Raw genomic sequence first — 22,970 nt, 5'->3', positions numbered from 1 at the left:
AGAAAACAAAATAACCCAATTTGGAGTTTTATTGTGTAGACATGTGAAGTTGTATCTGAAGTATGTGTGCATGAGGTCAGAAGGTGCAGAAGTTAGTGTTCTTAAGGGCTGAGAGTCTGTGGTCATTGTGGCTATTTCGGTACGGAATCCAGAAAGTGCCAAACTCTCAGTGCTGCTTAGGTATGGGGTCTACCCTGCCAAGTCATACACCTACCATCCCAGAGTGAACAGAATCCACTGCATTTCTTGTAATTACCATATGGGGGAGCCATCTTACAACAGTCATATCAAGCGACACCAGCCCATGAAGCAAGTTGTATAGCACAGGGTAACATCATGTCATTTGTTGATATATGTGACGCACAAAAATCTGTAAGAGGTCCCAGGCGTGGGACCACATGTACATATAGTACAATAAAGGTTAATTCATATTAAAACTATTTCTTCTTTTTATATCAAAAACTAGTTTGGGGAGCATAAGCAGTACTGCCTAATAGAAATACAAATGGGAATTATATGGCTTTCAAAATATTTAAAAATAAAGACTGATATATTGCATCCATACTTAAGACTGACTATTATGGAATAATTCAAACTGATAATCACCACCTGTCAGCCACAATAAATAAGCAAAAGCAAAAACTCTCTAATTAATGGGTCCCTGAACAGCAGAAAATTCACATTATGTTAAGATTGAAAATATATTACATTTTTGACAATGTCGAATATATGTTTGGTCTGGGTGGCACATGTGAATATAAAATATCTGTGTAAAAATAAGCATGTGTCAGTTCTACAGGCATAAACATATACGAACAAAACAGTCAGTTACAGAATGTATGTTTTTATTAGCACCACATTCATTAAATAATTGACCATGAATCTGTAATGTATTATTTCACTTGCTCACAATTACAAACAATGGAACAAGGGTCCAACTTGAATATCTTAGCAATTCACATAATGTTCATAGTAATTAAAACTATTGTATCAAGTCATAGGTTGTACATAGCAATTAAAAACATACCATTGTCAGTACACTATATCATTAATCTGGCTTTCACATAAAACTTTTTTTCAGTTGTCACAGGTTGTTAATGAAGTGTTAGCCTTTGTGTACATACATAACAGTACAAAGTCACATTGACTCCAGAGCAGCCTCTTTGATTTTCTTCTATTTTGCTGTTCTTTCTATTGCAACTGCTCTGCAATGGCCGCATCCTTAACCCCAGCTGCCACCACCGCAAAGAAGAGGCTCGGGAAGAAGGATCTGATGTAGAGAGCAGCCATGGGGAGGGGGTGAGCCATAAGCACTTCCTTCTTCTTCCTGCTGACAGTCCTCAGAATCTCCTCAGCCAGTTCTGCCGGGTAAACCCCATGCCTGGAAAAGACTGAGATACCCCGGAATGTGAGGAGAGGTCAGTCAGCACAGAGAGAACACAGTGAAATTGAGATGGCTGTTACTGTGACCCCTGAGCTGAAGAACACAACAGTAGTTTGTCTACGAAATTTGAACCTTAATAAAAAAATAGATGAAAATTCATTCATGCATGCACAGTGCGCTCACAAAATTCAAAAAGCGTTTTCCTTTCAAACATTTTTTTGAGCATATATCTTGTATTCCTTTCATTTCTGTTAAACGATTTGTTTGCTTTCATTGCTTTACTCACGTGAACAGAGGGTCTTTTTAGTCTTGGGTAATGGCGTGCTGTCCTGGGCAGTAATGAAGGTGTGGCTGATAGTGCTGACCGAGATCCCATACTCCTCCACTTCCGCCCGCAGGCAGTCAAAGAAGGCCTGGACAGCATGTTTGGAGGCAGCGTCTCAAAACAAACATATCAGATGTTTGTTATAGATAATTGAAAGCATACTTCACCAAACATAACTAGATTTGAATTATGATGTCTCTTTGACATAATTATTATCTTTAATTTTTTGTCATACTTTTCAACAGGAAAGAGGGATATACATTTGACATAAATGCATTGAATTCTTAAGCTTTAATAAGTGGACTCACAAGCAGTGCGAAAGGGTACAGCCAGTTTTCCCTGAATGCTGTTCACTAGTAAAAATTGACCGGTCCTCCTTGAGATCATAGACTGCAGGACACCTGAAACATATCCAGGAAATTGGAATTCTTGGATTCTATTCCATATAACCTCTATGTGCTGTATCATCGACTTAATTCATTACTGTCAGCCACTACAACAACAGAAATTGTTTTTTTTTTTTGTAATTTCATGCATTTTATGGAATGTTTGGGAGAGTTCACCTTTAGCTAAAGTGATAGGACCAAAGTAGTTTGTGTCCATGATGGTTTTGTCCATCTCCAGAGACAGGGTCTGCACGGGTGCCTTGATTTTCAGGCTGCTGTTGCAGATGAGCACATCCACGCAGCCATAGCACTCCAGCACCTCGGTGACCACATCTGGCATGCTGTCCATGTCACTGAAATCCAGCAGCACCAGCTTTGGTGTGAATGTCTGGGAAACATAAACACCACAGGTAAGCAGGATGACCTACTCCTGAGCAACAACTAATGCAACACATCATTTTTTTCCAACTACTGTATAATATATATGGTTCTTGTTGGTAAGTGTAATATTATTATTATTATTATTATTATTATTATTATTATTATTATTATTATTATTATTATTATTATTACTACTACTACTACTACTACTACTAAATCTGAAAAATGGCTCAAAGGTACAATGTAAAATGTATAGTTAATATACCATTCTAATCTAATTACTTTACTGAACCAATATATCAGCTAAATTGATACTGTACTGTTGAGTGATCAACTGTATTTAAACTTCCAGGTTTATGGCGTACAAACAACAAATCCTTCCAATGCAGTTCCAATGTGGGAACTTCTGCTCAAACAAAACTCACCGGGTCAATTGCAATGTGTTCAGTAGGAGTTTAGCCCACAGAATTGGAACAGCTAATCCTTATTCCACAGCTTTGAATAGCTGTTGTAATGCAGTTCTGTGATCTTCAGATTTAAACTGAGGTTTAAACTTTAGTTAAGACCTTGCAATTGACCCCATGTTCATGCTTAATCAGACAGCAAAAGCTTGACTGAAAATATGACTTATCTTTTACAGGTAAAGAGGTATTGTAGCCTGGGGCTGAAAAGTACATTGTGTACTGCATACACTCCTTTATCAATGCTGTATTTAACATGCTGTGATGTGGCTGAGAATAACTGGTCCTGTGTATAAACACAAGTTTGAAATTGAAAAGTTGTAGTGTCAATGGACAGCCAGTTGTCAAGAGAGGATATCCTGTCTTTGTTTTTCATGTGAGGAGGAAGTGTTAATAGTGACTTTGAGATGGAATACAGCTGGTCAGGCCTTTTTGATCTGACATAAAAATCTATCTTCATGTTAGATAGGGATATGTTGAATTTCCATTGGTTGTTTTTTGTTGCTTGCATATAAATTTTTTGGTTCTGGTGTCCATAGAGGGCCCACCCACCACACTGGGGTCTGACGCACTGCTGAGGTCATCTGACAGAGACTCTAACTTATCCCAGCTTTTCCCGCACAGGATCAGCCTGGCCCCTCCCTTATGAAAGAGCTTGGCGCACTCTGCATGAGGAGAGAAAGATAAAGAAAGGGTAGAAAGAGAGAAAGGGAGACGGCCTGCATTATTTATTCAGTCGCATAAAACAATCTGCCGAATCCCAGTGTGTCGGAATGATGCTATATTAAGCGATAGCATTCTGCTGACCCAGTGGTGACGTGCTTCTCAGCTCTGGCCCACCTCCACTCTCTTTTCCATTGCAAATTTTTCAAGTTATTGTTTTCCGTTCAGTGTTCCATGCCATTTTATCAGCAGCTAATAACCTACAGCGGTTGTGGCCCTGATAGAGATCTTGGATGGAAAGGCTGGTTGGCAGGAGTCCACAACAAAGGAATACAGACAGATGAGAGTGACTGCGTAAGTGGAATGGGCTAATGCAGTTTGGAATGGGAGTGTGTAGCCACAGTATAACTGAGCATGATTCAGCTCTGGAGCATGGGCTGGTCTGCTAGTGTTACATTGCACCTCAAAACAGCAATCATTATTATTAAATAATATTGCTTTATTACTCCTATTTCGGTCAGGTAGATTAATGTGGAAATGTATACATATGCATACAAGTAAATATTTGGAATGCCCTTGACAGGCAAATGGATCTGAAAATTGTTCCATCATCTGAAGCCTGATTTGAGGACATGAAGTGGCGAGAAAACATTTGTCTATTCACGTGCAATTTAAAAAGGAAATTCAAAAGTGTTTCAAAAGACTTACCGGTTCCCACTCCTGACACGGCATCTGTTATCACAACCACTTTGTTCCGCACCACAGACTTTGACATTAACCTGATTACTTCGTTGTACAGGTAATAGACGCCTGCGACCATCACTACCAGCGCTGGCAAGACCAGAACAAATGTGAATCCCATCGTCTGAAAGACAAACATACAGGAAACCTATAATTGTCAGCAATATTCTTTGAAATGCCACGTTCACAAGATATCATAAGACTTGGTTTAAATCCTAACGACAGAACAGCATTACAACGGGAACAGCTAACCAAATATCTGTTTGGTTAGCTGTTGTAATATAATTTTGTGATCTAAGGGTTTAAATCAGAGGTTTAGACTCAAGCTGAGCATACTGAACAGTTGACCCTACATTTCTTGTGTATCCGAAAAAATGCAGATATTTATTGCTAGCTCACAATTGTATATTTTTTGTTGGGAAATTCTCTAACTGAGACTTAAGAGGACATGACATCAGACAACAAAGGCATCTGGTCACATCTTTGTGTATGTTACCACCCTTTGTGTAAACAAAATGTACTCTGGGGTTATATGTTTACTGAGTATGATGTCATTTCAGTAATGGGAAATCAAGCAAGACATAATTATACAAACTTTTCCACCATAACCATTTTATAGCAGTGTGAATAGTAGACTATTTACAGAATTTAAAAAACCATGTCAGCCTTATTTAGAGACTGTGTCCTCTTGCCATGATATTTTATACAAAACGGTAACAAGGGCTTTCAACTTGGGTTTTCAAGTAGAGTGTGTCAAATAATATATGGGAAAAACAAAACAGAAAACAATAAATTTGTTGAATATTTACTGCATATATGATAATATTACAGATTGCAAATACAGTGGCATAGTCCATCCATTGTTGAAATGAAAACGTAAAGATTTTATAAGACAGCTAACTGTACCTTATTTAAATATTAACCTTACTCATGCATACTATCCAGGTTAAGCCCTTAAAAGTATGTTACAGTAAAAAAATTCAGATATTTTTTGTAGGTTATCATAGCTTTTTTAGGAATATACTGTATTGAGTCCAACCAAGAAAGTCAACATCTGCTGTGTGAATACATTAAAAATATAAAATCTACATTCTGAAATGCATATGTATATATTTTTCATTTATTATAGTTGATACTTGTTTTTGACAGACCACACCACTGTTACAGTATGGTATGTGCAGAGAGCCTGAGGGCCTGGTCTAAATATACTAGGGGCTAGACTTAGCTGCCCACACAAGTGCCTAGCTGGGTGTCACCTCCAGAACACCGGCTGATATCCAAAAACAACAAGATGTAACACAATTACAGCAAATGTATCACCCACTCGCCCCCAAGTTTTGATTTCATGAATCAAATACTCAACTGGCATTCTTTTTTTACATGATCAAACGCAAATGAGAGCTGTACATGATGACATTTAGACCTAGGGCATTCATGTTAACATAGAACAAGCAAGGTTAACACAGAACAACAAGCGCTGAGGTTTATGATCTGGCTGACACAACACACCTGTAATCCGGGTTATTTTAAGATCACTTACAGCGTGCGTAGAGAGCTAATCCTCTGTTGAGAATGGCTGTTGTTTTCTAGGTTTAATTAGTTAATCAGTTAGAAGCTTTTCTCTTGCTTCCCATTCACAGACCCTCTCTGAGCGGCTGTGAGGACAGCTCCCTGGGATTTGAGTTCTTTTAATAGCATGCAGCTGAGTCAGTCATTTTCTATGTATGTTGCGAGTGGTAACTTTAGCATGAAACCTGGCAGCCAGCAAGGCAGAAGAAGAAAAAAAACTCATGTGTCATGTTTCTTAGAGAATGTCTTTACATGGGTCACTGTTTGTTTAACACATTTCAACACACAATCTCTAGTTTTTTTTAGGGGGGTGTGGGGGTGTGTTGTCTTTGCTGAGAGAATTGATTCTGGTGACATATAAGTGAAGTACATTGCAGCCTTCTGTAGCATTATCCTGCTCTACCCCAAAACTCCTTCTCTACCCATTTCTTAAACAAATAAATATTACAGCTTTTTGGAAGAAAATGGCTGTTGGCCATGAAAATATTTATATGAGCCTGAAATTTACAGTGCTCTCCATAATGAGAGTCTAAGGTTTGATCTATGTCTGCTGTGCTATTCAAATTCATGTGAATCCAAGTCAGAGGTAAGACTGTAGGAGTCTGCTTTCATGGTCATAAGGAGCATAGATGTTAGCTTCAAATTGCCTTCTAGAAAACAGTCAATGTATGAGGCGAGGTTACATTTACATAGTCTGACCTGCTTGACTGGCAATCTGGCGACAATATTTTTAAAATATGTATTATTACAGTCTTTTATTAAATTTAATTAAAGTTTAACTAAATTAATTAAAGTTTTTCTTTTTTCTCTAAGAAGGAGAAGAAGAAGAATGGAAAGAACATGCAGATACCATCATGTGCTTCCCATAGTCTGTGTGAATTGCTCTAGTCCATGCAGTATGCAAGGAACTGCATGACACGTTTGCTCTGGGCACTGAGATGTGACATGTTGCTACTGAGAACTCAATGCTAGCAGTGCATTGAGTTCACAAGAGTGGTTGAATATTAAACGTATTTCTGCTGATCATGGCATAACTTAAAAATCCACGTAGCTACGAGACCCTTCAGCAAAAAATTTTATTACTAAACACCTGAAGGATTGTGAATGCATAGTTCATGTCATAGCATGTTTTAGCCTCTGTGTTTAACCTGTGTTTGATGTATATTTTTCATGTTTTCTCTGCTAGTTTCAGGTACAGAAAGCAGCTGGTCTTAGCGTTCCTCATTCCAGGTGTGAACAGCTTGGCTGTAAAATGTGCATGCTACTGGCTGAATCGAAACCCATGAGATATGTTAGTCGTGTCTTTTCACAGTATGTCTGTTGGCGTGTTTGTCGTTGGCCCATTCTGTAGCTTAAGTTGAGGTTACTCAGCACCTTTCCCCCCCTCCTTTGCAGATCCCTATGACAGTTCCTCGGGCAAAGACCACTGCAAGTGTAGTGGCTGTAGAATCCACCTACAGTAAATGCCTATACTGTAGTTGGTGGCCAAATGACTATACATGCCAGACAGCCCTGTGCTGGCAGCATTGCTTCTCGCAGGTATTCCTTCCAGTGAATCTACTGTGTTTGTCTGAAAAGAAATATTAATGTAAACATTCAAAGCTTGTCTTGAACCCTTTTTTCAAGTTGGCATTGCTTAATGTCTTAATGTCCTTCACTCTCTGACTATGTATTCTTCCTCATATTTACTCTAAGACTTCACTGTGAAGTCTTCCTTTAAAACTCAAAGATAAATACTCACCACCTGCGCTGATGAAGACCCGTGGGATGGGCACATACAAGCTGTTCTTGTTTTGTGTCCTCTTAAAATTCCTAAAATAATGCATTTTCAAATGATGTATGTATCTTTTTCAATTATGTGCCATTCAGTTCATAATTAGGGGTTGGCCAAAAGGGAAAAGCAAGGGATTATTCACAGTAAATTGTATTTTATCTATTTCTTTTAGTGAGAGGTGATTGACAGATGCACACTCAGGCATACCATCTCCTCTCCCTGTGTCACTCCCTTGGAGCATGTTCAGGCCACAGAATGGTTTGTTCATGGTACCATGTCTGTAGCATTAGGGATTTAGATTGAATACCAAACAAGTAAAGATAAGAGCCTGAACTCTGATGTTAGATTCCAGCCTGTGCATGCAGGTATTAGCAGGTAATGCCCATAAGCCTGCTAGAGGATTGTATCAGCAGTTTCCCTTTTGGCTACATTGCTCGCTAGGACATCAGGCTGGAATCGCACCCAGCATTTATTGGGGACTCGTGGAGTTTATGAAAGCTCACTGAGTCAGGCAGTGAAAGAAACAGTGATTTTTTTTTAGTAATTTATCGATGACACAATTGTATCTGATGTCTGCTTTGGAGAACACTAATAATTTAAGATTCATGATTCATAGCATTGGCACACTACATAGTCATTTTCAAATACTTGGCATTCATACAGGCACTGAAGCAGACACATTTTTATCTCCACCACAAGAAATGGACAACACATAATGTCTAAGCTGGATATTTTATTTCCTGACTCTAAATGTTTTTGGGAACAACTGATACACAGATGCATTTCGGCAAGCACAACTTTTTTCAATGCTTACGTAACACTGTAGTGATCTGTGAAATTACCAAACACGACTGCTGTCTATATTATAATATTATATAATTTATACAAGCAAAAGAGATATCTAAGTACTGCAAACAAAATCTAATCAACAAGTATATGTTTAGGCCATATAATGCTTAATACCAAAAGCAAAAACTTTTCCTGACCAAGAGCACTAAATTATTAAAGAACACACCACATCTGAGCTCATTTCATATTTTAAGTGAAATCCACTGCATTTAATTAGCCAAATCAGCTTGCATCCTAAGTTGAGATGATAACATGCAATGTTTTATAATGCTTTTCTGGAGTGTGACATTGTCTTCAAATGCCTGTTGTGTGTTGTTTGTGAATCATGTGAACAAGATTCAATACATACATAACAAAGCACTGAAAATTCATTCAAATTCCTTCAGTTTTATTGGTCTGCTTCACTAGTATCAAATTAATTAATGAGAATCGCTAGAAACAGTCTTAGAAATATTGCATGTAAGTCCTCAAAGTTAGTGACAAATTTCAGTTATTTTGAATAAGCACTTCAAATTAGCTATCTTCATTTCTGACATCATGTCATAGAATGCCATACATAATTCAACATTTTTTACGTTGACCACCTTCACACTTTTCTTATACAAGTACAATTCAGATTACATAAATTCTAACATTGTGCACTCATATAGACAGTGAAAATCAAACAAAATCTCTGAGTGTGGATTTTAAGCTTTTGTTTGTAAGTGTGACTTATTGTTAAAATACATTATCCTGCTGAAATTTTGTCACTGGTGCAATGCGTTGTACTGTGCTGGACACTGATTAAATGACAAGAAGGTCAATGACAAAGAGACTAGTAACAGTTTTGATGCTACCAAATGAATTAACCTTTCCTGTGACTATGTTACTGTACATAATTCACACAAATTTATTAAAGGCTTGTTTCTTTATCTTTCAAATTAGGTAATTGTACAGAACAAAAGAATGTGTGAATATATTACCCATTACTCAGTATTGATTTTTAATTCATTTAGATTCACAATGTCAGATCCAGTTTCTAAGTCAACATTTGAATTACAATAAACCACATTATACAGTTTGTCACCAGATATATAATTTATTCAGTTTAAGTATCTCGCTTTAGGGAACAACAATAGTGTTGCCTTGACTTTGAAGTACCACCTTCTTCATAGCTATAGCTCAATGAGCTAAATCAGCTTCTACAGCAGACAATGAATATTGCATAATTTTCAAAAACGTTTTAATGTTTAAGGTATAGACCTAAATATTGATTGAGCTATGTTTTACATTGGTGGTGAAATTAATCTTATTCAATGCACAAATAAAACAATAAAGTTATTAAAAATGACATAAATACTTAATTGCTTGCAACTGTCACATAATTACTGAAACAGGGAGAGATAGCAAATAAATAAGTAAATAAAAGCATCCATTAATAAATAAATACTTTCTTGAAATACACTACAGCTATATAAAGAAGGCTATCCATGATATATAAATATTAATTATAAGCTACATTTCACCATTCATTTGTTCAGAGATGCCTATTTGTAGTCAAGCCACATAATTAAACTTTCACATAACTGTACCCTACAGGTTTGAGGTGAATAGGGACAACCTGAATAAGTAAAGTCAAACAGACTGAATTAAATACAATAGGTCAGAATTCATTGCATGATGTTGCCGGTTTTATCTTTGGGTGTGTAAAAATACGATTAAATACGAGGGAAAATGTATTTTCATATTCTATTGTGATAACCACTCTCTCTCTCTCAAATGTTTTAGTAAAGTTCTCCAGTAGGTGTCTGTGTAGTTATGGCTGCTAAACACTGATACAGATTACACTTCACTTTTGATGCATTACCTTTGTGTTTTCCCCACGATGTAGCCTGTCCCAGAAACATACAATTGTGCAAGCAGAAAGACCTGGGATGTCTGAGTCACATGGTCTTCGTAATTATCCCGAGTGGAATTGTGATGACCACTGTCAGTAGTTTTAGCAAGATGGCGTGCTGAAACAGTCTCGCGAGATAAAATAAAATTCCAGCAGCAAATCTGTGAGCCTGCGACCTCCCTCCATTGGAAAAGATCTTGCCCGAAAGAGAAAAGAGGGTAGATCCTGGGACGTAGTAACGGAAACAAAACACTAAAAACACATTTATGATCACATCACTCGGCAAGAGCTCTCAACATCGCTCTCCATGGCACGTTTGAACGGGGAAGCCAGAAGACCAGAATTACAAATAAGAAGGTCCTAGCAAGAAATTTGGGAGTGGGATTTCATTGCTGTGTTAGCTAGCTTGCTAGCAGTTTAGCTAAAAAGCAAGGGTAAACTTCAGTAGCCAGCTAGCTAACATCAGCTGCTACGACCTGGACTGTACATCCAGCTACCTCCTTCGTTATTTTTCTTTTACAAATGGGATCCGTTTATTACTCCACGCACGCTAAAACTTCCGAGTTGGACGCTACAAATAAAATACGATTACCGTGTTGACCTGTAGCATAACAGCTTAACGGTATTTATTATCAAACTAGCCAGCTAGCTAATTGCTATCGGTTTTTAACACAGGCCATAGATGATCATTGGAGATCGTTGCAGAAAGGTAGCTAGCTAGAAAGCTGGCTATCAGTACCTGGCAACTACTAGCTAGCTAAATGCAAAGGAAATTGGAAACTTTTAGCTAGCTAGCTAGCTAAACACAACCCGAAAAACTAAACAAAAAACTAAGACCATCTGATTATCTAAATACATGGAAATTGAAATGTTACTTAGATCATGTATTGGATCGTAAACCCATTGTTCCAGATTGGATGAGGATCTGTGGAGATAACAGGATTGGCCCCATTGGTATTATCGAATTTCGAAGTATTCCCATTTTAAGGTGAACGGAAGATAAACAGCTCCGAGGAAAATGTCTGGCGCTAAAGAGAATCCTTGCAGAAAATTCCAGGCGAACATTTTCAATAAAAGCAAATGTCAAAATTGCTTTAAACCGCGGGAGCTGCATCTGTTGACTGATCAAGACCTGAATCAGGTAACTAACGGTATCAACTTTAATAAATATTATGGTTACATTGTTGCAACGATTACCCTTGCTTGTGCTGTCAGACTAGTATGGACATTTGTAGCGGTCCAGGCGCGGCCAACTTGGCTACACTTATTCCAGAAAGCCGTCAGGTTGGTTTGGTTCAGGACAGCGAATGTGTGGCGTGTTATAAATTGGCTTGCCACTGTAGTACATAATTGAAGTTTTCGTGTACTGAAAACTATGCTCTTTCGATCAGTTTTTCGTGCGTAACATCTGACGGAGGATGTTATGCATGATACAGATGTTTCTGGTAGTTGTCCTCTCTTAATCCGCGAGCAATCGCAAATCAATTGATTCATGCCGGTTGTAATAAAGCTACGCATTCAGCTAATTTATGTACGTTTTATAGTCCGGAACATTTCCTGTTCATCTGAAACAAATAGCGGCAAATGTGCGCGAACCTAATGGTAGAGTTATGTTCTTAGGCTCTGGTGTGGTATAAAGTGCGCACAAGTACATAATTGGTTAATTTACAGATTACTGGATGTTAAATATAGTTACTCCTAAATTTAGCGAACTCTAGAACATGTATTAGCAGTTCAGCTATATATTTAGTAAAGCAAATTTAGTTGTTTTGAATACGTGTCTCAAAAATAGCAGATGTTGAAATACAGCATAACTACGTAATTATCTACTTTAGTCGTATTTCTACGGTAGCCTACATCAGAAAATTCATTTGCACATTATTGACATGCCACGGACATTACATTATTTGTTTGTATATAGTGGAGCCTATATTAAACTATTTAAAAATATTTGAAATATAGCAGGTGATCTGTCACATTGTAGTCCGCTGTGTTCTTTTATTTAGTCGTCTTTTGGTGGCTAGTTAACATTAAGGAAGGTATAGCTACTGTAATATTGTATTCATTATTTTTAAAATCATTTTTACATTATATAGCCTGTTCTGGTTATATTATATATCTGTTGGGAATATCGTGCTTTACTAGGCTACTTAAGTGGGGGGGGGGGGGGGGGGGGGGGGAAATACAGCGAACTTTTGTTTCTCTAAACCAGTGATTACAAAGACAGTAATGGCTTGCACTTCAGTCGTCCCTATTAACACAGTAGAAAATGCTGAACTGTTCATCCTGATTTTCAGCGAACATGGCACGATTGTATTCTATGGGGTCGCAGCGTTCTGGTATTTATTTATGTTCCGTTTGCTTTTTCAGATCAGACCTATACAGTATGAAACCACAGGATGTTTTGTATTGATTTCAATTAGAAAAGAGAACTTAAATTGATTAGGTTTTGAGATGTCATGTTTCATGTTAAAGTCCCACTATCGTTTTAAACAGTAGGCTAATTTAATCTGTTGCACAGGGGAGAAAACGCATAAACACTATTCCTGTGTTTCATTGTTGGCAAACATAGAAGAGAGAGCCCAGCAGTCCTGATGGTTTGTTCTTTTGGTCATATTAATGCTATGGCCTCGTTGAAAACCAGAAATTTTCGTGTGATTTTGGAACCCTCTACTGATTGCGTATAATAATCAGCCATACAACGTAACAATCGACATTCAACCATTTAACTAGGCTATGTCATGACTTGTAGTTTAAAGCTATATTATACTTAGTCTTCCCATTACTTCATAATGAAGTCTTCAGAAACCACATATCTTTTTGCAATCAGTTTAGAGGGTAGGTGTCTTTGTACCATATAGGCTAGAAGCCGGCAGAAAATGTATTCATTTGACAACATCTTTTTGGGTGACTATCCTAATAAAATTAATCAATAAATTCCTGTCCAGAAAGAACTGACAAAGAGAGGTATATGTCTTGATATTTATACCCTGAACATACTAAAACCCTGAATGAGAGGAAGCCTTTCAGACCATTAGTGCCTGTTGTAGTTCCTTCTAATTGATCCCATTCACTTAATCCAGATGGTCCTTTGAAGGATCCTAGAGAAAGCAGCCAGCACATGCATGGCTTAAGTGCTGTATGACAGTGTCAGCAGCCTTCAGAATGTGTTGCGTTGTGGTTGTGTGTGATTAAAACAACTTAACCCTTTCTTTTCTGCACTTTTGAGTCATCTTTTGGATTACCTCATTTGCTAATCTTTCTCTGACAGAATGCACGCGACTTTATGGTGTATCGCAACATAGATGTTTATTAAGCTTTTACTACTAAATAATTAATGTGAAACTGCATGCATTTATTCAGTACTCATTTAACGTTGTTCTGAAAGTTTCAATAAAAAAATTAAATTAATTGATAAAAATGGTGAAAAAGCATTTCTGTTTTGATTGTATACATGCTGTGCGTGATATAATTGCAAAGGGATTTCAGTGAAAAACTAGCCTAATATTTGTGATCCTATGATTAATCAGTTTTTAGGAATGTATACAATTACCTTATAATGATCTGATTGCATTAAACTTTATTTAAAAAATTAGCATTTCACAAATTTTTAATTACATTTATTTCACTCTACAATATTTTTACAGAAATATGAATCAGTCTGCTGATGTATCATCAACAAAATGAACTGTCTACACAAAGCAAAGAATTAAAACCATGAAATCTTTACTAAATGAAATGGTTTTTTTTGGGGTTTTTTAGTAAACCCTATTTGCAAGTTGTAATGCAGGAAATCTTCACTGAATTCTGTTTTCTTCCAGTCAGCCTGTTGCTCTTCTCATCATATAAGTCAGATTTCCAGTCAGTCGATTCAAATTCTTCCAATTGTGACATAACTTTCAAAGATACATTTCATTCCATTCTCAATGTGTCCATATCTGAGGTTCTGCTTTCCCTTAGCTGTGTTAGTTTGAAGAATAGTACATAGTAGCCTATATAGCTAAATTTTTGAGTATTCTAAACAAAGTGCACAGTACATTAAGTTAAATTTCTATTTGTTGTGATGTGTCCTTATGTTAAGTGCTGACCTTAGCTCATTTCTGTACGATGACAGTAATTTGCTTTTCAGAATCATCAGATATTACTCTACTCAATCTGCTGCAGTCATATTATCCGCTCTTTCACTCCTGTTTTTTCCCTCGTATTATTTCTTCATTCTAGATTTGGAGGAAAGTTGCTAGACTTGCAGTGACTGTGCTGTAGGAACATTCTTATGTTCTTCATTTTACGGGTATATTTACAAGTATGCCAGAACACCTCCTAAAAGTTTTGCCAGTGTCATAAAAGCCTATTTAATGTTATGCAAGACAGAGTAGCAGGAAAGCTGATCACAGAATTTAGCAATCACATCGCTCTCCCTGTTATCACTGTACATTCAGATGTTTTTGTAGAGGCAACTGCCCACTATGTCAACTTCAACTGGTTTGAGGTGATAATGCGGACAAGTCACATTCCCTGCTATACTCCGAACCTGTTCTGTGTGTGCTTGTGACACACAGAAGTTATTGTGAATTCTGACGTCAAAGGATGTGAGTTTTGTTGCCTCACCAAATGAGTGGATTATCTCCTATTTTTGGTGCATACTCTAGCAAGGAAGTAAGCTACAGGTAGGGAAGTGTGGTGTAGTCTTTGCTTTCCCTTTCCCAAGGAGATTGCTTAGAGTTGTTTTTTTTTTTTTTTTTAAGTGGAGACTTTTCTTCTGATTTTCCTCCTCCACCCTGAAGCTCAGTCTGAAAGTCAACCCCTCTTAAGAGCAGTTTCAACTCTTGAGTTTCCTCTTGGTTTCATTATCCCAGGAATCAGAACTGTTATTTTTGATGGTCATTTAACAATAACTGCTTTACAGCACATCCTGCTTAATACAACACAAAAAGCCCCTTAACTTACATTCTTGTAGCAAATAATACACAGATAGCAGTGTTACATTGTTTTATTGGCCAAATAAAATGTATATTTCAGAAATCTGTAACCCTGGTCCCACAAAGTCACAGTCTGATTGGTTTTTGTTTAGGTTTGGCAACCATTTCAGACCCAAACACAAGGTGAAGCGAGACTACTGTAAACAACTGCTTTAATTGATCAATTACATCAAAAAAGTTAAAATACCGGTACTGTGCACACATCCAGGTGTCGGGAGTTATTATGACATAAGATTGAAAAGGAAAGAAGAAATACCCGTGCTCTTTTTTTACGAGCACTGCAAAAAAAAGGTAATGATGGCAACAACGTTTAAACCTACAATGGTCTTCATCAAGTTAGCGATGTATATCACTATACCTGAAAAGTATAGGTATAACTATGTTTAGCCTAATATTTGATGAAGTTGCAGGTTGCAATGTTAGCACCTTTAAATTTGTTTTGCCGAGCATGTGAAGCCATATGCAAGTATTCCTTAAGAAATTGCATAAATTCGAAGACCCTGTGGCTTTCCAGGACCTGTGTTGTAGAACTTTGATACACCCACATGTTGTGAAATGTAGATATGAACATCATTAACTGCATCTGATATGTCAAATGGTCCATTTACTTCTTATCCAGGCAGAAATGGAAAGGCATTAATGCATCTGAGAAGCAAATAGTTGATTGAACTTCAGTGAAATGGAAGTTCAAATATAGAAATTTAACAGTTAAAAACATGTGAAACAATGTTCATTAAGGTTAATGATTGCCTCATACCAGTGAACTGAGAGATTAACCTTAATTTATAAATGCCAATATTTTTCCAGTCTGAATTTCAGAGATGTCTTGCATTACATTACATGACGTTAGTTATTTTTTTGTTCATAAAATGGCTGTGTGGTTCTCAATAGTGATGCACAGAAGCTAGCAAAAGAAGGAACTGATTGAATTACGAATATTGGAGGATTGCATTAAGAGCAGCTGGGGCGAAGCAGCTTCTATTTGCTGTAAGTCAGATTTGGTTTAAAGTGAAAAGTATCCAGCTTACATTCCAGTTTGTTGCCTTGAGGCATGCGTGTCAGAATCTAGTCCTGAGGGGGGTAGCACAGTATGTGCCTGTTTTCAGTATGTTTCAGCACAAGTTATTCATTTAACTCGTATTTTGGCTGAATAATCCACCTATCTTGTTCTTAAGGCCTTAGTTGCCAGTTGATTTAAAGGAAACCACAAGTACCTGCAGACACTGCAGTCCTCTAGTGACACCCCTGCCTTAAGTTTTGTGAACGTGCAAGTACAAATCTGGCTTGGGAATGGGAAGGTGTCTTTGGCTCATGTTCAAGTACTGGGGGACATGCGATTCCTCAGTGTTCCTGGAATTTGGTTTCTAATTAAGAACTTCTCATTTAAAACAAGATGCTTAGTTGTCAATCAAAATCCCAGACTGCACTTACCATCCTGGGGAAAATGTGAACGGAGTACAAACATAAAGTGTGCATCTCACTTAACTGAGGTACAGCTCAGGAGGTAAGACCGATTGTCTGGCAGTCGGAGTGTTGCCGGTTCAAACCCCACCCTGGGCGTGTCAAAGTGTCTTTGAGCAAGACACCTAGCCCCTAACTGCTCTGGCGAATGAGAGGCATCAATTGTAAAGCGCTTTGGATAAAAGCACTATATAAATGCAGTCCATTTACCATTTACCAAGGTATGCTTTGCTGCTGAACAATTTGTCTGCCAGAATACGGAATATGTATGAGTGTATTTACTGAAAGACCACACCCAGTAATCTTAGTTACAAGATGGTATGTACAATATTTAGGCTAATGAAATACTTTATCCTATTTCACTGTTAAATCAGTCCATTTTCACAAGAAAGCCTCTGCACGGTATTGTAAAAAGGAGAAAGGAACTTTTCAAAATGCAGAAACTGTATAAGGATGCCCTCTCTGAGCTGAGTTACTAGTGGAATCTCAAATTCACATCAGCAAAGTGGGAGATCATAATGGCAAGGGATTTTGGTCCTCTCCATCCGAGGTTATTTCTGTCCAGTAATGCTAACGATAGCTAGCTAGCCCATATGAGCTGAGAGATGTGGACTGGAATCTTACTCTCCAGCCTTAAGTTGTTGCTTTGTAAAATATCGGACCTGCAGCAATTTCTCAGACCATCAGCCAGCTAACATTGCCAAACATAACTGAATTTAGTTAGATATTGCTAATAATGGTAGCTATGGTAGCTGAGCAGAAGTGAACAGACACAGACAAATTGCCATTGTGTCATTGTAATAACTGAGCATGGTTGTTTCTAAATATTTTCAAGGTGAAGATCCTGCATAGTGTGCCTTTAATTTGCGCACTGTTTAATCAAAAACTACTCCCGAAGGACGGCAGCTCTGAATATCCGCACCAACTCTGCCACCAACTCACTCTCTTGGTGTGAGCTCCCGGTCTCAGCCCTGTGCTGTAGAAAGGAACACCTCAACTTTAAGCACCTGAGGTGATTAATTAATGCAACCCAGGTGTGTGTGCTCTCTCCACCGGTTGGCAAGGCCAAGACAAATCCCTTTCACCGGACCGAATGCCACAAATGGATATACACAGCATGGACATACAAACTTGGCGTGCTTTGGAAGAAAGTAGTTTTTGGTGACACCATGCACAAATTAAGCTCTGTGGATGAGTAACTGTGGCAATATATTTTGAAAGATGTTCCTGTTGAGTTTTGGAATGAGCATTTTTGTTGGTCTGAGGCCATAAAAATCTTGTCTTTTGAGGTCCATTGTACTAGGGTGAGCTGAAGTGGATATCTAGAAAGTCAAATCTCAGCAAAATCTCACCGAAACTATCAAAACTGGATGGATAGATAGCACTCTGGGTTAATGAAAACATAGCTTAATTTCATTTTTGGGTGAACAGCCCATTTAACTGTGTCTAGTTGTCTTGCTGTTTATGTAATTTTTTTTGGAGCATAACTCATTTGTAAAAAGGCAGGAGATTATTGGTATGATTAAAAACAAAATCTTGACAGAAGTGATGACGTTGACCATTAAAAGGCAAACTGGGCCCATGGCCTTGCTGTGTGCAGCTGTCCTCCTTCATCAAGCCAAGATGTGTTTGTTTTCCTCTGCAAGTGATCTGAGGTCTCATTCCACTGCACTTTCTGGGGAGGAAGTGAAATGGAGGGCTTTGTGCAGAAGCCCCCACAACTGGCAGAGATTCAGAGCGTTTGGGTCCCGTTGAGGATGATTCACCAAGGCGGACAATCAGTACAGATTTTAACAGCCTTTTTTGTCCGAATTGCAACTTTAGACTTGGTGTGCTAATGCTTCTGCTTTGTTATGTTTGGTGCAGCCTCCAGTGTGTCCTACTTTAATGAACAGCTGAACATTTTCACAAAATAAAAAAAGAATATAGGCTACTTAGGTGATGTTTTAAAAAAAGTACATATGTAAAGTGCACACGTACATATGTAATGTGTGTCCACGAGACGCAAGGAATTAAAACTGAAAAACATCTTGATTCTATAAATTAGAAGCTTGGGAGGGCAGCTTTAGTTTGCAGTGACAGGTCTACTTGTCGGCTAATTAAAATTAAACGTGTAATGTCTTCTTCCCCAGATTGTCTGTACAAACGAGAATTGACTTCCTTGTTGACCTACCTGGTTAAATAAAGGTTAAATAGAAAACCTGCAACCTTTTGTGCCTTCATGAAGGCTCAGCTCGGATAAAGCTTTTCCCTTTTAGGGAATAGGTTTTAGCATTTGGCTTTTTCCTGTCGTGAAATGTTTGCCATGTAAGGGTGAAAAATATGGATGTGGATATGGATCTGACAGTAGATCATTTACTGAAAAGGTTTGACCACTCTTATAAAAGCCTGCTGTTGCCATTTGTCCATCAAAGATAAACTTCATTTGTGAAGTACGTTTTCCATCTACTGTGGTCCAGAGTTTTCTTCTCAGCTTTCCCCTGCTTTCCAAAATGGAAGATGAGAGCAGCAGTTCTGTCCTATTTAACATGTTAAATGGACCCAATGTCTTATGGAAATCCGTCTCCCCACATTTTTTGTACTTCTTTTAGGCCTGTAGCTTACAGAAATTTGGACTGCTTAAAAATGTTTTGCTATCAGAATCTCTCAAAGAATAGTCCCAATTATAGCGTGATTCAAAACAAAAAAGTGTGGAGAGAAGTTTTAATAGGCTGTGAGATCCAGGACTAGCTTATATTATAAAAAATGAATTGAACAATGCTGTATGGGTAGCACCTTAAGTAAGTGTTATTTGCTTTATTGTTGAATACAAAAAAAGCCTTTTAATAGCAGAGGGCATGAAGGCATTGCTTTGGCCGGAAGTGTCCAGAAATCAGAAGGCAAAGATCGCTTGCCAAAGAGCAGATGTGCCGTGACACATTACTAACTGAAAGGTTTTGCTACAACCGAAATATATTTAGGGTATTGTTTGGGCTTTTTTACTTTTTCATACAATGGCTTTGAATTTCTGAATGCAATTGCAGTGTAATTGTGTATGTGTCCCGTTGCTGCTGGTTTTATTAGTCGTATTATGTTCAGTCAGGCTTTATTTTGTTGAGAGTTGACCCTATAAAGTCCTTTCCCTTCGGTGTCCTGAGGGACCAGGCAGTCTGCTCTGTGGGAGAAGTGGGAGGCAGGGGATGATGGGGGGAGGGGGGGCGGGGGGGGGTGGGGGGCTTGTGAAAGGAAGTGCGGGTTGGGAAAGCGGAGCAGGGTTTCCCCAGAGGTTGCTCCTGGCTCTTTAATTCCAGCGCTGCCTTGGGGGTCCAGTGTCAGCGAGGCCGGCAGAGGGCATCCAGGGGTGAGGCGGATGCTGGGATAAAGAGGCCCGCGGGGAGCGGCCTGCGCCCCGAGGCCCGGGCCCGGGAGGAAATTGAAAGTTAAGCCCGATGCCGACGGGAGGGCCGCGGGGTTGCGAGAGAAGCAGCGGAGAGGAAGCCGGCTCGCAATGTGGAGGGGTGTGTCTGTCCTCTCCTGGCACCTCAGTGCCCCGCCACCCCGCACGCAAATGTCACAGCTGCACCTCTCTCTTTTTGGTGTGGGGGGAAAAGAAAAAAGGAGCGCACGCTTTGACACAGGATAATAACAGTACTGTGGGTTTTCCACCCATTTTCTGCAGGGCTCTTAGTCTCACTACACTGTGAGTTTGTGTTTAGGCTGTGTCATAGACCCTTCCACAACATTGGCTGAAATGGATGATTCGCATTGTTTAATTCATGAGATGTTTGTATGCTACTATCAACTCTAGCCTGGCCATTAATATGAGAAAATACAAACTGTAGTGACTTGCAGTAGCCTAAGTGCTCTGTGTTCATGTGACCTGTCATTCGGCAACTTTTTTTCCCTTTCAGGTAGCATAAAGCTTGTATAGACCGCATGACATTTATTTTTCTCAGATTAATTTCAAAAGCCCTATATATCATTTGCTCCCCTTTGCAAGATATATAATATCTGCAAGCTATAACGAGAAATTAATTTACAATTAACATGTAGTGACTTGAAATACTGCAGTACAAGGCAAAATACTGCGTCATTAATGGATGAGGCACAGATTATCGTCTGACAGTTCTTCAGAAGACGCTTGGCACATTTGTTTTGCCACTATTCAAAAAATATGGGACTTTTGACAGTTCCATGCTAATTATAACATAAAAGCTGACAGATGCTAAGCTTTATTGGCATGCTCTATACCACCATTTTAAATGGCCAGCTGCCACTGTAACTGCAAACTGCTAAGGAATTGTTTCTGTAGACCAACTGTTGCCCTGTGTTTTCAAATTCAAAAAGATCCATTGTATTCTAATCAGTTGTTCAATGTCAAAACATAACTGTGAGTGATTCCACTGAAGCAGATAGCTGGTTATTTCCAATAATTAATTGCACCATAAAACACTTTCTATGCAAGTGGGTTTCCACTTGTATTTTCAGATACTGCTATTGAACTAACATGTAATGTAATGCAATGTAATGACATTCAGGTGGTGTTTTACATGCAGAGGAGAGTGTGCACTAAATGGTGAATGCAAGTCTGTGTTTGGTTTTCTAGGGTTATTGCCGGGAAGGCTTGAATTAAGTTTTATTATTATTTTTTTTTACTTTGCTGAAAAGTGTAATTAAATGTGAACCTCAAAGGGTAACTGCACCCCCCACTCTTTCCCTATGCCTGTTTCCTTCTGATTTAACAAATGCCTAAATTACTGTGGTTTCTTTTGCAGGCCAAGCCCATTTATGGAGGCTGGCTGTGTTTGGCCCCGGAGGGAACGGATTTTGACAATCCAATGCAGCGATCCAGGGTAAGGCCGTCATCAGAGATGTGGGGGTCGGGGTGGGGGCGGCGGGGCTGGTACTATAATGTCTAGTAGTCTGTTTTAGAGTCCAGTAAAGACAGAAATGACAACAATATGGTACAGTACAGATGGATGTTGTGATCTGCATGTAGTAACCCCTTGAGATCTGTGACTGTTAAACAAACTGAAGATTAAGAGCAGGAGGTGGAGCTGGGCAGTATTTTAACTTTCCGAGTGTTCATAATAGGATTTGGAAGGATCGTAATAAAGAACTGTGCCCCAGTGCTGAATGGGAAACGTCACAACGGAACATACGTACATGGAAGGGACCTCCAATGCAAACACACAAGATGCCTAATGTTCTTAAATTTGTCCACAACATGGATGATCTATCACCAGTTGGATTACAGCCCTGAAACCATCACTAAATATATTAAGTTAAAAATCTTAAAAATATTCTTAAAATTCTTAAAATATCCATGCATAATGTTGTAATAGAAGTTATATTCCTCATTGAAATCAAACAATCAAGTTGTGTTTTTATAATAATGTTTGCATTTTCATAACATCAATGAAAACAATTTAATATTTCCTCAGAATTTGTGTGTTTGCACCCTCTTTTGGTCACTGTGGCATCATTACTTAAAGGCATCATTTTTCATTTGTGTCAGATCTTCTGTCTGTCTGGTCATTTGTTGTGTTTGGTTAACTGATTTAGAAAACTACACATAGCAAGTTTGTGCCCAGGGTATAGGGTTACTAAGCAACAGCATATTGCCATGTTATGCTTGACATTCGTAATGTTTGTGTTAGTTTTCTTGATGAACTTTGTTTTACTTTGTCTGCAGAAATGGCAGCGCCGATTCTTCGTCCTGTATGAACATGGCTGCTTGCGCTTCGCTTTAGATGAATCGGTAAGCTGTTTTCCAGCGGTTGTTACTTTCATTTCTTTCAGCCATCTTTTCTGCTTTCCATTTGTTGTCTTATTATTCCCATTAACGACTTAGCTTCAACCAAATCAGGTTTACTTCTCTTGTGTTCCGTGACAGTTTTTTCTACAGAAACTGAAAGCACTTCTCAGTGGTCCTATGTTGCTCCTGTTTCAGTTAAACCTTCTGAGTTTGTTCCAGTCAAGCCATAATTCAATAGAGGAAGCTAGGATGTCTAGGCACCTTTGTGATTTTGATATTTTTATTAGCCAGTGATTGCATTTTTATGTCAAACATGGAAGCTTTTTGGCTACATTTATACATTGATTCTAAGAGTATCCTCACTAAGAAGATTCTGTAGCACAT

At 38.4% G+C, this 22,970-nt stretch overlaps 2 protein-coding genes across 10 annotated transcripts in view; one reads left to right on the top strand and one right to left on the bottom strand.

Annotated features, from left to right (window-relative positions):
- Positions 1-828: 828 nt before the first annotated feature.
- On the bottom strand, positions 829-6,011 carry dhrs7cb (dehydrogenase/reductase (SDR family) member 7Cb). Of its 2 annotated transcripts, none has more exons than XM_035406426.1 (7): positions 5,851-6,011; positions 4,309-4,465; positions 3,490-3,602; positions 2,273-2,483; positions 2,018-2,110; positions 1,671-1,823; positions 829-1,391 (listed from the first exon to the last, which is right to left on the bottom strand). In XM_035406426.1, exons 2-7 carry the CDS (start codon positions 4,460-4,462, stop codon positions 1,192-1,194), a joined length of 924 nt encoding a protein of 307 aa, XP_035262317.1. In that variant the 5' UTR covers positions 4,463-4,465; positions 5,851-6,011; the 3' UTR covers positions 829-1,191. The 2 variants fall into 2 exon arrangements, with proteins under 2 accessions (XP_035262317.1, XP_035262316.1); XM_035406425.1 differs by having other exon boundaries at positions 5,882-6,011.
- A 4,512-nt stretch (positions 6,012-10,523) lies between these two features.
- The window catches only part of mprip (myosin phosphatase Rho interacting protein), a 56,567-nt gene continuing 44,120 nt past the window's right edge, over positions 10,524-22,970 (top strand). For 5 of the 8 annotated variants that reach the window (XM_035403259.1, XM_035403258.1, XM_035403256.1 and 2 more), the window contains exons 1-3: positions 10,524-11,550; positions 21,604-21,681; positions 22,524-22,589. In XM_035403259.1, the coding sequence (XP_035259150.1) occupies positions 11,428-11,550; positions 21,604-21,681; positions 22,524-22,589 (267 nt within the window). In that variant the 5' untranslated portion in view covers positions 10,524-11,427. The remainder of the gene's footprint in view (positions 11,551-21,603; positions 21,682-22,523; positions 22,590-22,970) is intronic. The other 3 variants (XM_035403257.1, XM_035403261.1, XM_035403262.1) reach the window with 3 other exon arrangements.

The sequence above is a fragment of the Anguilla anguilla genome, chromosome 2 (genome assembly GCF_013347855.1).
Source record: "Anguilla anguilla isolate fAngAng1 chromosome 2, fAngAng1.pri, whole genome shotgun sequence".
NCBI classification, from domain to species: Eukaryota; Metazoa; Chordata; class Actinopteri; order Anguilliformes; family Anguillidae; genus Anguilla; species Anguilla anguilla.
Note: the sequence above shows the minus strand (reverse complement) of the source record. Positions and strands in the feature narration are given on the sequence as shown.